Consider the following 17231-nt stretch of genomic DNA (forward strand, 5'->3'; position numbering starts at 1 on the left):
GAAAGGAAAATAGATTCCACTTTTTACTTCACTCTATATGGTTCCCAGTTTTGAAAAGAGATGTAAAGCAAAACATGTTATATTTTGTACTTTCCAAAAAAGACAGTACGATTCTTCATATTTGTAAAAAAAAATTCCTCAATTGGTAAAATAAACAGATAAATCTGTTGTCATGCCCTGATAAAGTAAAAAGCAAAATATCTAGATAAACATGATAGTAAGTTTTACTAAATAAATCAAATATTAAAAAATAGATTATACTTTAATCTGTTAAATTATATAAAAGAATTCACAGAATAAGAGCTTCGAAATGCAGATATGCTAATATTTTTATTCTTTAAGTAGGGACTAAATCGGTTTGTAAAATAATTATTCAGAACTTTTGGTAGCAAAAACCCAAATAGATTTGGTGCTGCTGTTCTTTAATGTACCTTAAATATTTCTTTATGTAGTAGGCTCTTCAGGTGTTTTAAAAATCCGAGTACCATTTAATTTATTAGCATGGCACAATATAGGAATCAGTGAAAGGTGAAGTATAGCTTAAGTTTTTAAACAGTGAGCTTTTACTTAAAAGACTAGTTCAGTAAGTGCCAATTGTGTAGCCAAACATGTAGCACACTCTGTTGTTTTTTGAAAATAAAAAAAATTAAGGAAATTAATTTCCAATCAAATGTACACTTAGGAGTTTATGAAATTAATTTAACCACTGCTGAATCTTTAGGATTACTGCCCAAAGAGGATTTGAAAGGAACTTTTCATGAGAATACTAGTTTGCCTACCAAACAGCATTAATTGATAGGAATCTTAAGGAACCTACAAGATTTATGTCTAGACATAGTCATCCCATTTAGAAAAACTCAGAGATTAAAAGTTTGGGATTTTTTTTTAGGTTTATTATGCTATATTCTAAAACATAGATATAATTAAACATTAAAAACCAAAATTGAGAAGTAGTATCTTTTGGAAAAATAGGCCTATATGTCAAATCTTTCCTTTTGAATTATCTTGTTATATTTTTATTCAAATGATTGGTGTTCCAGATTGTAATACTGCAGCTACACATGAATGATATTAGGAAATATATACTTTGTTGCTTACTAAAATTTTTTTTCATAATAGGTTTCTTATTTGATGTTCATATTCTTTCCTTTTTCTCTAATGATTTATTCCATGGTTAGTGGGGAACTACGGTACTTAACAAAAATCTTGTGTAAAGGGATAGGTATTTTCTCTTAGATGTCTCTAAGGTTAAATTAGATTTGCTATTGTTAGTGATTCTAAATTAACATCAGTGAAGCAAACATTTGTTGAACGTTTACTATGTATGAGAAGTTATAATTTAAGAAATCCCTCATAATCTGACCAGATTTTGTTGATTACAAACCACTCACTTCTTTCCTTAACTCTACTGGTGCATGTTCTACTTGAAGTTCCCTGAGTTTTCATGTTTCGTTGATATAATTTCTTCTTTCTGAAATATCCCTTTCCCTGTTTTTTACCAGGTGAGTTCATTCTCTTTCTTTAAACATAGCTTTGACATCATCTCCTGCATAAAGTTTTCCCTGATCCCTTTTCTTCTCTGCCCATACCCTCCTTCCTTCGCAAATCACATTTGTGGTGCCTCCTCCAGACTGCCAGCCCCCTGCTTTTGAAGACCAATAACTCTGCTTTTTATCAGCATATATTCAGGGCCTGACGTATTAAAAGGGGTTTAGTAATTGTTTGCTTGTTTCACTGATTGATTGAGGGAATGAAGGAGAAGGAGTGAGTTGAAGGAATAAAGAAAAAAGAATGAGTGAACCCATAAGTTATAATTGAATGAATGAGAGAAACTCCTCTAAAGGGATATTCATAAAACAGAAGATTGGAGTTTTTTATTGATATTACCTCCTGTTTGATTTTTTATTCATTCTTATTCCGTAAGAAGCTTCCTCTTTAAATTGTCCACTGTCCATTTACAGGGAAATAAGACAAATAGATTTTCCCCCTCAGTTTCAGTATTTTAATTTTATTAAGAGACACCGGAGTAATCATCAAAATCATACATATTATTGTTCCTAAATTATCTCATTAGACTCTAAGTAAAAAAAATATATAGTGAGTTTATGTTGATAGTTGTTTAGACATTAGGGAGATGGTCAAAACTTTTTTTAATGAAATGGACTATAATTATAAGGTGTTGAACTGATTGCTATGCCAGACATTCATTTCTTTAGTAATAAGTTTTAATTTAGTGTAATTAAGAAAAGATAGAAGATTTTTATAGGGTACAACATTTGTGAGTATATTCTAATTATATTTTTGGAATTATGCTTAGTTTGCTTATGTTTTTACTCCTTTTTTATAGGTGAAGGAAGAAAAATATAAGTTTGGAATTAGGATTATTACCTGGTGATCAGTTTTCACATTACCTGATGTCTCTCTTATTCTGTGTTAAATTTCTGTTTGTTTTGTGGCTTTATACATCCAGCCCACAGACAGAAAAATATTTTTTTATTAAAAATCAATTAGTGGGACTACTTCTGAAATATAAGCTTATTCTTTGAAGTATCAACATAAAAGGTCATATTCAATCAAAGAACTAATGAACAATGAATGAAATCTCATAAACTTTTACCTCATAAGTGGAAATAATTCTTTTGTACTTTACCTTCCCTTCCATTATTTTTGTCTTTTTTTTTTTTTCCCTAGTTGGACATTGCCGTCCTCCTTTTTTACTGAAGTTAGAGAAATTAAAGATGGGAAGGAAGGGGCTACATTTTTTTCTTACCTTTTTGGCTTTTACTGGAATAGTTTGGTGGTGCAGCCTGACAATATCTTCCCTGCTGCTTCACTCAAGTGTATAAGAATTTTTAGCATCATTTGCATTGTTCTTGAGGCAGACAAAAAAAGTCTTCAATTTTCAAGAATATTTAAAATCTAATACAAGGATTCAAAAGAGCAGTGTCTTTATTGTGCTTGATTAGGTATGAACAACAAAATAATAAATTTGTGATTAAACTAAATGGATTTTAGACAATTATAGGATATTGTGGAGCATGAATATATTTACATGGCTTTTAATATAATTGTAATAGTGCGTTTTTTTCAGCTGTTGAAAATAACTATTTTCTTTCATCCATATTGCAACTTTCCCATTAAAGAAAGTAAGATGGCATTATTCCCATTTTACATATGAACAAATGAAGACCCAGATAGTATTAAAACAAATAAAAGACTCCAGGAAGCCTCTGCCTTACTGGCATCCCACTTCTTTTGCCACAAGACCATGCAGCCTATGGTAAACTCGCAGGTATTTTTTTAGTCTGCATTTCATGATTTCTACCTTTAGACTTATCAATTCATTTTTGTCTTATCTGTTCTTATTCTTTCACTGGCCAAGTTATCCGAAATCTCCTTCCCTTGAGGGCCACCATGTAAGGGGGTAGAGGCATAATCTGGTGATTGTTCAAAACATTCACCTGATTTGTGTAACTCAATGGCTATGTAACCCTGAAAAGAGAGATGAGGAAACTGTTTCCTGAAGGGTAGGAATCATTTTAAGTGTTAAAGTATGTAAAACTGACCACATGTGTTTCACAGAGGATCCTTAACCAGAAATGTTGGAGTTGGTTCTAATTTTACTAATACCTTATTTTCCAAATATCGCAATTAAAGGAGGGAAATTACTACATGAAAACTTTAAAATATATAATTGAATATTTTCCTAACATTTACAAATAATTTTTGTTCATTGTAAAATTCAAAATATGTATAAGGAGGTTTTTAAGAAAGTTGATCAAGCAACAAAAAACATGACCTTTGTTTTAGCTCATGAAAGAGTTGCTTTTATGTAAACAAGAGAAAAACAAGATGAAAGTGTCAGGTAGAGATTTTTGTGCTTTGTTTTGTTTTTGAAGTTAAGCTGAGTCTATAAAACTTTTTTATTCATATGAGCAATCTGAATGTTTCTTTTTTATAGTTGCTGGATTTGCACATTTTCATAAAACAATGTAAATTCCCTGGCTTTGGAACTGGAAGATTCTTCTTAATAAGGTGTCCCAAGGATGTTTAAATGAAGCACATTATATTCTATGCACAAATAATGTTTGGAAAGAAATCTAGCTGCACAAATATTTTTCAGTTTCTGTAATTATTCTAATGCTAAGTAATGTGAGAATATTTTGCTTTAAAATATAAAAGAAAGAAATACTGTAATAATGTTAAATGTGATATATGCCTGTGAATTATTTATTCTAATTAATTTAGTATAGAATGTTATCTCAAATTACTACTAACATTTTTTATTTTTCTTCCTAAAAGTGGTTTTAGTAAGTTTGATATTGTTACCATTTATAGCATCGATTAATCATCTCACTAAAAGTTGCCCCCAAAATTACATCTCTGTGCTTTGATTATTTCATTTTTTATTTTAAAAATATATTTAAGCAGGCTCTTTAACTTATGCTTCTGAAGTGACACTGGAGATTTGCTCCTTGAAGACATGAATCTAAAACGGTTCCCTATATTTCACATGTCCTGTGGGACTCTTATAAACCATGTAACTTTTCTGTAAGTCTTTCACAGTTTTCAAAAGCCACTGAATAATCTTAGTTGTGAAATATAGACATTACCTTATCTCATATCTGTGTAAGATCAGTTTCTTTTCCCCTTTCTCTCTACCCCCAAGTCAATCACTAGTGACACTTTGGCGTACAACTTGGATACGCCTAATCATTTTGTATAAATATCTAAAGCTCTGAAATATAGTGTACTTTAATGTATTAGACCCACTTTGGGGTGCTAAAATGTGTCCTTGGGTAGATGGAAATTGGGTTTATCTGGGAGGCTGATATAATATAATTGGTCTCAGAGGGATTAAGATGGGGGTGAAAAAGAAACGGTATCAATAGCACCAGTCTTTATTATTCTATTGAGAATTGCGTTAGTGACCTAAAGCTATAATGCACAAAGAGCCCTATTGTTATTACCTGTACGTGACTGAACTTGATACATAATTGGGTTATCACCTTGACAACAATGACTATTAACACACTCTTGATTTTAATTTTTCTGGTATCACCCTATTTGCTTTGATATTTCTTTAGAAATATATGGATCAAAATATATTAGTATTTTCTTTACTTTATTGAAAACAAATATCCATTAATTCCCATGTGGTTTATGATTTTATAATCCTTTAGAATTATAAAGAGTCATTTCATTTTTACTCTACATGCTTTTTTTATGTAAATGTTTCAAATTTCTCTTAAATACCTAAATTAAACAGGTTTTTCCTTCTCTGATTTCGTGCAGGCTTTTGCATATTCAAACCTTTATTTTTGCCTTCCTTTTCACATTATATGAAAGAGTTTTTGAAAAGCAACAAAGTACACACATTTTTTTTTTACAAATATGTGTGAATGCGAACTGCATAAGTTTTAGAGAGGATGTAAACCATGTAATGATTTTTTACTTCTGTTTATTTTTATTAGTGTTTCAGTTATCTACTGATTTTGGAATTGTTTCCATAATTTAAAGTGATAAATGGAAAGTTAATTCCGTCAGTTCAAACACAGGATTTTTTTCTAAGTGAGTGAATATTCACCTAAAGATATTAGAAATTGAGGCTGACATATAGGGGTGTGTGTGTGTGCGCGTGCACTCCACGCCTGTGTATTGTCACATGAAACGATATGAAATTCTTAACATTATTATATGAACTTATATTTTCCTTGAGCATAACACTTAGTCATCACAAAATCGTGACTGCATATTCAAGATTTTTAAAGGAATTTACTCTTTTCCAGAGGCCTAGGGAATTTTTTTTTTAAATATAAGACTACCATTGAGGAAGATGTCTAAGATAATTATCTCATTTTGATTATTTAATGTCTGTTCTTCTGAGAAAAAACTTGAGACATTTTTGCACCTGTGATTTGTCAAGTCACTGTATAAGTTTATAATCTAGTGTAAAGAAATTGTTCTCTGTTAAAATCCAAATAAATTTTATTTGTTTAGAGGGAGTTACTGTCACTTGAATGAAGTAGACAGGTTAGAGATAACATCAAAATTGACGCTGTAGTCATAATACTAATCTGAAGATTTGTGTGTCATCGCTCAAGTAGGGATGTATTTCTATGGAAAACGATGGTCTATATTTCGTCTTAAGTTTTGCAGAGCCCTAGAGAAAAGTTTCTGGTTTCTTTCTTGATCAGAGTTGGCCCATGGAATGTGAGGACAGATCAATTAATTCTAGAAATCAGAAGAACCAGTGTTAGAGATAACATTCTTTTGAGAATCAAATAGCCTAACAACTATCATAGCCTATCTGGAAGGTCACTTCACCTAAATCCAGAGGTAGCCATGGGTGACCTGCAAGCCATTTTAGGATACCTTGGGCCATATGTCATGGTAGTTAGATGCTTGGACTCTAGCAACTGGAGCTAGACTGCTTCAGTTCACATCTAGGCTCAGCCCCTTACTGTTTTGTGACCTTGAGTAAGTTACTCCTCTATAAAATATAGGTAATAATAGACCCCACCCCATAGAGTTGTTGGGAAGACTGAATAAATTAAATCATGCAAAGATGCATAGAATGGTGCCTGATTCATAGTAAGTATTCAATAAATATTAGCATCTAGGAAATAATTTTCTGTCCTGGCATTGGAACTAGTGTCTACTTGAAGCCCCAGAGTTATCTCATAGAACATGAAGAGATGTCTTGCCACCAGAAAACATTCAGAGGACTATATTTCCAGTTGTCCATCAGAATTCTAGAAAAACTTATATGTGCTTACATAGAACATCCAAGTTTAGGTAACATGGCCTTTAAATATGTCCTCCAGCTGCAGAAAATGCTCCCCAGGTAACAAGTGAATCAACCCATTATATGTTTAACTATTTAATACCTTAAAAAGTTAAAAGTTGGAGATTATCTGACAAAGGCAAGTTTTTCTCTTTATTTAATGACTTTGAATCCCTTTCCACTGTCTCTTAGTGCTATTCCTGATTTATAATATGTAGGTGACTATTATATTCTCCTATTCATTATAGCAGGGATGCAAATAACTATACCATCTCAAAGTGATCTACTTTTGTTATGCATTTTAGAAGAAGGGATGAAATATATGTGACCTTGTTTATGTACCTTAAATTTTCATGTGGTATGACAAGAGGCTTTTCCTTCCTATCCTCATGGATACAAACAATTTTGTGTTTTTAAACCAGATTATTAAAGTTAAAGACCTAGTACTTAGTCCACAACTTATCCTAACATAAAAGTCAATTATTTGTTTGATTTTTTCCTTCTTTTGCCTAAGACTTTTGATTTTTTTTCCCACCAGAAAGACCTATTTAGATGTACCTTTAGAACAACAAATAGTTATTTCATATATGTCAAGCAAAAATACAAAGGCTGATATAAATCTCCCTTCATGTAATTTATAATCCACCTTTTTTTCAAATAACATTTGAAATGACTTATAACAAAAGACAAGACTTACAGGTTCTCAAAATAGAAATGAAAGTAGAAATTGAGAACCAAGGAGAGAAGAGAATATAATGGCCAACAGAATTGGCTGTGGTTGAGTTTCTCATCTGGTTCTTGCTCCCTTTCTATCATGACACAGAGGGAAGCATAGCATGCTAATTGTTTCTGTTTTTAAGGAGGAAACAAAGCAGTTCTTTGAGGGTGACAAAGTTCTTCCTTCTACTAAGTTCTGAAAGAAATAGCTCATGTAAGGATCTGTGAATAATGTAACAGGCTATCTTCAACACCAGTTTTACAGCAAATACCTAGGTGATATCTGGTACACGCCAAATGCAAACATTAAAGCACAATCGTGGAAAACTGATTTGGTCGTGGGATAAACTAATGTGCTCCAAGGATGAAGCTTTCTAGTGATCTAATTTGATTAAAGGTTAGAATTTAGATTATCCAAAGGCATAAAGGTGAATTATATCCCTTATAGATTCTTTCCTAAACTTTAATTATCTTAGCAAGAGTTTGATAGGAGCCATGTTGTGCATAGTTCAAGATATATACTGTTTTTCAGTGGCTTGGAGTGATAGAATTCTATTCTGCTGATTTACATAAGAAGGAAAACAAATAGCAGATCAAGTTAACACCCTTAATAAAAGATGAGGCATTTCACCGCTGTGTTCCCAATATGGAAATCAGCTGAACTTCAGAGTGGAATAGGGTACCTGAGATATTTTTTTCTCCACTCTATTATGAGCATTGTATAGCTATTTCCTGTTAATATCTAGAAATGGATATCTCCTGATTGATACTATTATAGCATGTCAAACTTAAACTAAGTGACATGCTATAATAGTGGTAATCATTTAAAATTCAACCATTTAGTGCTACTGAATAATTATCATATGAAGTTGTATTAGACATTACAATGAATTCAAACAACAACAACAAAAAAGTAGATAAAAGTAAGTAAGTGCTCAATAATGGCACAGTGGAAAAAGTCCTACAGTGGAAATCAGATGACTTGGGTTCCAGTTCTAGCTCTGCCATCAATTTTTTTATTGGTTCTTAAATTCTTTATCTACAGAATGAGATATTGTGTAGGGGATTACATTGCCTTTGAAATAAATATGAAAAATAAGACGATATGGAAAATTTTGTAAAATATTAAATGCTATGTACATCTAGACTATTTTAATAATCCAGGATATCTGCCCTTAAGCAAGACCAAATTAACATATGAGTATTTAAGAGACCCATACAATTCAAAATTATGTTAAGTATATGTTAACAACTTTTCACTTGAGCCATCTCCTTTATCTTCATAACCTAAAATGGGTACAATCACAAAAATTATTGAGCATATACAACTCAGTTAATTTTGGTATAGATCCAAAATTAAAACCAGAATGAACTCATATTTCTGCCTGAATACCAGTATGTTAATATCTTAAAAGTGATATCAAAACTCAAAGTATTCCTCTTGCCCTCTCAGGACTACTCCACCATCTGCATTACCCATTTGTGTTAATGTAACACTCTCCTTTTTGATACCAAGGTGAAAATTTCTCATGAACAATGTTTCTTGTTGAAATCTTACAGGAACTTAATTGAACAGTCTTCTTTCACTGCATCTTAAACTATACCAAGGAAATATGTTCTGAAGCACAGCTCTAGTGCTCTCTTCCTCCCTGCTTATATATGATTTCCTGTTGCCTACACTAATAGATTCTACACTTCCTAAGTCTTTTATTTGGCTTCAGTTTATCATTTCAACCCTGTTACTCCCCAGTCATTCAGAAGTACTTGTCATTGCTTCACACACTTCATATACTTTTTGGCTCAACACTTTGTTTATTCTGTTTCCCCTGCTTAGCATACCCTTCACCCCTTTTAAATATTAAAATTTTGTTCATGCTTCGGACCTCAGTTCAAATGCCACCTCCACACAACCATCCCTTTTACCCTTCTACCAAAGGTAGAACAACCCAGTGAGCACTTACTGTCCACTCACTATCCACCCACCAGATCTTATACTTTATTAGTTTAATAAGTGAATGCAGACATTAAATGAAGTGCAATAAAGTATTATAAGGACTTTAATAAAAGTATATGGAGGGTAGGTAGAAAATTAACAAGTTTTATAGGGCAATAGGGTATTTAGGAAAGGATTTAGAGAAGAGATGCTCAGCAAGATGATAACAGTCAGATAAGCAAGAGAATAAGAGGTGGAAGGAGATATTATAAACAGGAACAGCACAAGATGTAGGAGCATAGAACAGCTTGGTGAGCACAAAACTGAAAGTAACTCATTATGGTTAGAGTATAGGGTAAGGTTGGGCTAAATATAAGGCTAGAAAGGTAAGCAGGAACCAGATTTTAGAGGCCCATAATATACCATGCTAAGGTCTTAATATTAATGATGGGGAGCACTGAAATGCCTTAAGTCACAGTATAATAAACTGGATATTTAGGCAGTACAATGGAAGCTGGAAGAAAACTAACGGCAAAGTGAACAGCTAGAAGACTAGGAATATAGCAGTGGAGACTGTGTGGCAAGAACAAACATAAGACCTATTAGTCTGGAGACAACAGGAGTTGGTTGACCATTGTTAAGCAAGTGGAGAGGAAGGGTGATAGCATAGGTGTGTATGGGGGATGGGGACTGGATCTCAGATTTCTGGTTTAAGAGATTGGAAGCACTGTCCAAGATAGGAAAAACTGGTTTAGGGAGAATAAAGTCTTAGTTGTGAAGATGTTTAATCTGATGTATTTATGCAAATTCCAGATAGATAATGCTCAAGAGACATTTAGAGATATGTAGATGGAACCTGCAGAGAGGTCAGAGCCAAAGATACATGTTTGTATCCTTTAGCAAGTTGGCAGCTGTTGAAATCATAGGAGTGTACGATGCTGTATAGAATAAGAATGCAGAGTAATAAAGGGATAGAACTAAAGAAAGGAAAGAACTTTAGGCACACTAACATTTGAGGGGTTGTCAGAGGAAGATAAACCTACAGAGGAAACTGAGAAGGTAAGTTTAGAGATGTTGGAGAACCAGAAGGGAATGATGTCATGGAAGCTAAGGAGGAGAGACTTCCAAGAAGGGTACTAGCACTAGTGAACAGAAAATTGTATTTAGCAAGTAGGATGTACTACTTACCTTTGCTAAGGCAGTTTTGGTTAAGGGCTATGGGGGAGGAGGTGGGCTGATGACAAAATAATTGTTGTAGATATAGATATTATATTGAGGGACTTGATACAGTAGGTGTTGCTTTTTTACCCCTAATGAATTAGGCAAGGGCAGAAGTTAAGGGGAGGTTCCATGCATTTTTTTTTTTAATATGGGCAAGACTTAGCTGTATTAACAGATATAGTAAAGGAATTAGCAAATGAGGGAGAGATTGAAAACACAGAAGAAGAATAAGACTCATCATTCACTCATTAAATATTCATGGAGAAGCAACTATGGTCCATATACTAACGTATAAAAGTTTCAGATTCTGGAAGAGATTCTCAGTGATGAAATTAAGAGTAGAAGAGGAAGTATGCTGATGTTAGAAGAACAGAGATGAAACAGCTCAAATCTTGACAAGTTTGAAACTGTTGGGGCAGGATCTTGAGGAAGGTTAAGCCTAATAGTTTTTAAAGTAGGAGGCCAGATCATGGCTGAAGGGGAATTGGAGAGGACAGAGCTGGGAGAGTAGTGAAGGTTGCCAGTGAATCTGGTCACATCAGATGATATATCTGAGGTTTTCTCCAGCTGTCCTTAACATCCTAGGATGGGAGAAAAGAAAAAAAGTTTTGAGGGCAAATATAGTAAAAAGAATTGTTTATTAGTGGTGCTGGCAAATAAGAGGTTAAAGTATTATCTTGTTAGGTCTAGGTTGGAAATGAATGACTTAAACCCAAAAAATCCAATGATTGACTATGAAAAAAGGAATTTGAATTGATCTCTGTAAAATCAAAGAACAGCCATACTGGAAGAAAGGGTGAGAAATCTACTTACATTTCCCGTGTGACACAGGGCATGACAAGGAATGGGCTCTGCACTTGGGAGACAGAGACTAAAGAATGAGGGTGAAGATTAAGGTCAAGACATCAAGAAGCTTTGCATCTATACTATTGGGTTTATGTCACCAGCCTAGTATCTCTTGTAAAATAGATCCTTCAGAAATATTGGTGCAATGAGTGTGGATTGCTACCAAAGCACATTTTAATTTCATGGGTTTTCTTCCTTGCTGTATTTTACTAATTTGCTTATTATATAAGAAATAGTTAAGGAAAAAAATATATCAACAGATTATTTAATTCATAAATTTAGTGAGGTGTATAAATCCTGTATATCACACATCTAATTTTGAGCTGTGATATTTCTGTTAATAATCCCTCTGGAAAGGAAAATTCTTTATGCAAAGTAAATTTCATATTTGGTGGACAGTAAACCTCATAAATGGGAAGGTAGAAGGAGACAATGCATTGCTCTGTCTCTGTCCACTGTTGGTTTCTAATTCACCTGCATCCATTATAAAGGCCATCTTTAAGGAGTACCTAAGAAGCAACTGCTCTCTGCTGCTCCCACGAACTCCATTTACGTGATTCTTTATTTTCCTCTCTTTTTTGTTATTCCCAGGTCTCATCTTTTACCTTGGAGAGCTAGAGAATCACTGTCTTCTTGTTAAATGTGCATCATTCTTTCTCTGATCTTGAGCATTTCTCCTCATTCCAGGAGACCTTCAGGGCCATTTGCTATCAGTAGGTCAGAAATTTCACACTATTCTGAGATATTAGGCAGGAAAATTAAGATTTCTAGACCAGATCGAAGGAAATGACAGTTTTACTCAGCCAAAAAACTGCTATTGCATCTACCTGTATTTTGGTGAAAATAGACTGAAATTTTGTGCCACTTTTTTTTTTTAATTTTCATTCTTTCTGCTTCCTTTATCATTTCTGTCTCTAAACAAAATATGTGACAGCTAGGTGACCTGATAGAGCATTTTATCTTTTAAAACATCACCACTACATGCTTTTCCTCCTGTTTTCTCTATTGTGTATAATTGCATGTATTTGTTTTCATTTTAATTGGCAAAATACCAACCCCTTTCTGATTTAAACTTCTCTTAGTCACTATGAAAAAACGTCTTGTGTATCGCTATATTCCTTAAGGATTTTTAATCCTATTTTCTACTCTTTTGCAAGGAATATGAATTAAAATCTTCAGACCCTCTCAGTGCATGTAGTATTGTCATCTAATATTATTGTTTCCAAATGTGGGGAAATTGAGTGATTAAACTTCATTTTGCTAGAATCAGATAATTTAAAGGTCACCTACTTAATTAATAGATAAAGAAAAGAAATAAAGCTCCAGAGAGAGTGACTTACCTAAGGGCACAGGACTGCAAAGGGCCTTATTAAGACTGATTTGCACTGCATTGTACTGCATCTTCACCCAACCCTGGGCCCTCATCTGGCAAGCCTCCTTTACACACGTCTTCCTTCAGAATGACATTTCTCACTGGCATAAGCCTTCCCCACAGCACTGTTACCAGATTCAGCCCACAGATTTTATCACCACTTCTATTTACTCCAGTTGAAAACTGTTTTCTTGGCGACCTGATAATTTGCTAAAAGCTACCATACTGGCCAGAAAGAGTTAATGCAAGTGTTCGAAATGTGTTAAATGATTCCTGATGACAGACTTGGCAAAAGAATCCAGCTCATCCTCCTGGTTTGGATTATGGTCTAAGAAAGATGATATACAATACTATGAAGAAACATAGTTTCATAAACTGATGGCAGTTAGAATCGAGAATGAAATCCTGTATCATTCCACCCAGGGGTTCCAGAACCAGATAGAAGGGTTTTAAAACTTTCTTGAAATCTGCTTTTTCTTCTGTGATAAAAGTAAACCTCAGCTCTCTCATCTATGAGTGAGGAATTAATACTGCTTCACACAATTGAGGATTAGAATACTATTTTTAACTCACCTATCTTGTAACTTAATTATTCTTAGTTTAGAGACGAACACTTTTGCTCTAATATAAAAACTTTTCATGTATATTTATATGAAATGGTTCACGATAAATGTATATGGAAGCTGTCAACCCTAATGGCCCTATATAAATTTAAATAGATGATAAAATAAAGATAAACATACAATCAAAGCTAGTGTAGTTAAGTTTCGGATCAAACAAATGTGTTTATCTCTACTGTCACCATGGAGCCTTATAATAGGTTAAAAAGCTCTTGATAAAACTCTGAAAAAATATCGGGGTCTCTGAAAAATATGGGGGTCCAATTTAAAGCCTTTGCTTGTGGAAAATACTTGATCCTTGACATTTATACTTTCCAGTGCATAGACATCTTAAACCTTTTAACTAATTGAAAAATCATTGACAGTGGTCTTATATATTTCTTGTCAAATGAATACTGAGGCAGAAAATATACATTCCTACTAACTGCATAGTTATTCAGAATTTCTTCTTTTTGAATAACTAAATGAAATGGTTTTCTTCAGCATATTGTGTTTTTCTTTCTTTCAGCTACGACAGTTAGTTAACATGTGCATCAACCCCGATCCCGAGAAGCGACCAGACATCACCTATGTTTATGACGTAGCAAAGAGGATGCACGCATGCACTGCAAGCAGCTAAACAGGGCAGATCATGAAGAACATAACCAAAATAATTTAAAGTATTTTTGTGCAAATCATACCTCCCTTTTTTTGTCTGGGTGTTAAGATTAATATTTCAGAGCTAATGTGCTTTGAATCCTTAACCAGTTTTCATATAAGCTTCATTTTGTACCAATTAAAGTCACCTTCTTGCTAACTCAAAATAATTTTGGAAGAATCACATTGCATGTTAGGAGAGTAAATGAAATATGATGGTTTTTAATGACTAAAGGTTTTGTGATTATTTAGACTTTTGGAAAAAATTGCGTTCAGATAAGCTCTCAGTGCCAAATATCGAACGTGTGGCTTGGTATGCATCAGCATAGTCTTGCAGCCTGAAGAAGAGTATCTGAACATGTGGCTTATTTGCTTTTTTTGTCATTTATGGACGTTTGCGATGAACACAATTGTGAACTTCTGTGATTTTATTTTAAAATGTTTGAAATATGTTTTAATTCTTAGCATTGTAGTTTTCAAATATAATTCTTTAGAGAAATGTAGATATAAACTATTTGAGAAACATTTAAAATCCTTAGCTTACACCTTCAAAAAGCAACTGTTAAATGTGAAAAGGTTTGGGGGCAAAATATAAGTCAGACACTGAAGAGTTTTTATTTTCTTTTGTTTTAATACCTGTAGTATTCTCTTTGCATTAAAATGGTATAAATGAATCCATTTAAAAAGTGGTTAAGGATTTGTTTGACTGGTGTGATAGTAATTTTTAAACTTGCACATTGCCCAAGTTTTGTGTGTGTTTTTATTATTGTTTGTACATTTGAAAAAATATTCTTTGAATAATTTTGCAGTACTATATTTTGATTTCTTTATAAATCTAAATGCATTCTTACTCATAATTGTCCACTGTAGTGTAAGCATATGTTTTTATTCATAGGTTTTTTTGAAGTACTGGTTGTTCCCTTTTAGAATTTTTTTTATTTTCTTAAGTTACTTTCTTATTTATATTGTGTGTGCATTTATCCATTAATGTTGCAGATTTTCTGAAAACATAATACCCTTTTAAAATATACTTGGAATACCAATACTTTCCCTGAATTGAAAAACTTTAAAAAAATTTTTTTTAATTTGGGCCACCCTGTATGTTTGCATTTTGTCTTACTAGAAAGGAAGAAAGGATGTATGTTGTACTGTACCTGTGAATGTTGATCAGTTTCAATTCATTTGCTGAGTTAGACTATGTTTAAAGAAATGAAAACTGGCTGTTACCTAGATCCAGAAGTTTTATGAGAGTAACACATTTTTTTATTGAGAAGCTTTTAAGTGAAGTACTGTATTCATGTATGAAGATGACAGAGATGGTAATGCTTCATTTAGTTTAAGGAAATTGACTGAGTTTAGTTAATGCGGCTGTTGGGATGTGTTTTCCCTGAATGCCTTCATGTTTGTGATGATCAGTCCCTCACAGAATTGTGAAGCAGTCATTGTTAAAAGGACACCATGCCACCATAATACATTGGGATCCATTATCCTGCCAACGTGAGAACTTCTTGTTCAGAGAACACCTACCCTTAGCTGATATAACTACTGGATTTGATTTTTCATATGTATGTATGTATTTCTTGCAATCATTTGAATACTTTTGAATGTAAACTTTAAAAATGTATAAAGAGCAAGCAGTGTCAACTTATCTTTTTATTTTCCAGAATTTAATCAGTTAGGTATGGTTTCTGAAGGGTAATTTTATCTTGGAATAGGCAAAGGAAACCTGATTGGCCCTTTATATGATGACTGAATGCATTGTTTTTCCCATGGGTTTCCATAGATTTATCTCCAGAAGTATGAATGAAATTTTTTTCTTAACTATTAATGTCATGGTCATTTAAATGTAATAAGATTGATGAAGTGTGTGTATGGGACAGATACTCTCCTTTTTCTTGCAATCTTTAAAAATACATAGATCTAAAATTCATTAGCTTAATCCTCACAGTGACTTTTAAGCAAAGATTTAAGCTTTTCTTCTTTATGAATCTATCTGCTAGAAAGAAATAGCTGGGAAGAATTTGATGATCAGGGAAATTCCTGATCATTTTCTATGTGTAGAAATTTTTTTTTTTTTGGATAGTATATCATTTTTGTAGCCTAAGTGTTCATGTTTTTTATGAAGAAACCACTATGTAAAAAACAAATTTTAATTTTGAATGGGATCATTTCAGAGAATTATGAAAATGATTGTAAGTTCTGATTTTTATAATCACCTATAAAATGTTTTCCTTATATTTCTGTTTATAAGTAAACTTTGCGTTAAGTTAAATATTTGGATTGATTTTAGAAAGAGTATAAAATGAAAGGTACATCTGATTCTGAATCTTACTTAGACATTAGTACCAGTTACCGGGAGAAAAATGTGAGGTAACTTTGTTTCATATGCTGAAGAATATCTCTCTATAAATAAAGTGCTCAACAAGTGCAATGATTGTAAATTTAGTAAACTATTACAGCATTTCATGAATGCTTTACCATTCTTCATAGTATCTATTACAAAACACCTTTCTTGTGTCCATATACTTCAGGTGTTGCTGTTAACATTTACCATGATATTTATTTTAGCCAAAATGTTATTCACATTAAACGTTTATTCTTTAAAATGAATGTATTATGTTTATAACCTACAGATGCATAATTATCCTATGCCTCATATTTCAATAGTACTGTAATATGAATTCTTTTGTGAAATACTTTTATTTTGTTATGCTTTAAGTACACATACTAAAAAGATTCTCTTATTAGCCTTGAAAAGTGTACAATATTCTAATATAAATAAAATATAAAAAATAAAAACGAATACAATAAGATTTATGCATATCTGGAACTTTATCCTAATATCTGTCTTTGTTTAACTTAACATTTAACCTATAGAAACGGTTCTATGGAAACATTTCCATAAGTTTTCCATTTTGGAGTGCCTAAAAAATAAAATAGATAATCAACGGTGATAACAGAACTCTTATAGTCCCTAAGAAAGGGTAGTTTTAAAAATATATACATGAAACTAAGGCACATCTTCACATATTCCTGTTCTTTTCAGTCTTGAATAGGAAAAGTTTTCTAAAACAAACAAAAGAAAGTAAGATTCATATT

At 32.7% G+C, this 17231-nt stretch overlaps 1 protein-coding gene across 9 annotated transcripts in view; it reads left to right on the top strand.

Annotated features, from left to right (window-relative positions):
• The window catches only part of NEK7 (NIMA related kinase 7), a 149387-nt gene extending 132420 nt beyond the window's left edge, over positions 1–16967 (top strand). For all 9 annotated transcript variants that reach the window (XM_077157325.1, XM_077157329.1, XM_077157328.1 and 6 more), the window contains one exon: positions 14005–16967. In XM_077157325.1, the coding sequence (XP_077013440.1) occupies positions 14005–14115 (111 nt within the window). In that variant the 3' untranslated portion in view covers positions 14116–16967. The remainder of the gene's footprint in view (positions 1–14004) is intronic.
• Positions 16968–17231: the final 264 nt, after the last annotated feature.

The sequence above is a fragment of the Tamandua tetradactyla genome, chromosome 4 (assembly GCF_023851605.1).
Source record: "Tamandua tetradactyla isolate mTamTet1 chromosome 4, mTamTet1.pri, whole genome shotgun sequence".
In the NCBI taxonomy this organism is placed as follows: domain Eukaryota; kingdom Metazoa; phylum Chordata; class Mammalia; order Pilosa; family Myrmecophagidae; genus Tamandua; species Tamandua tetradactyla.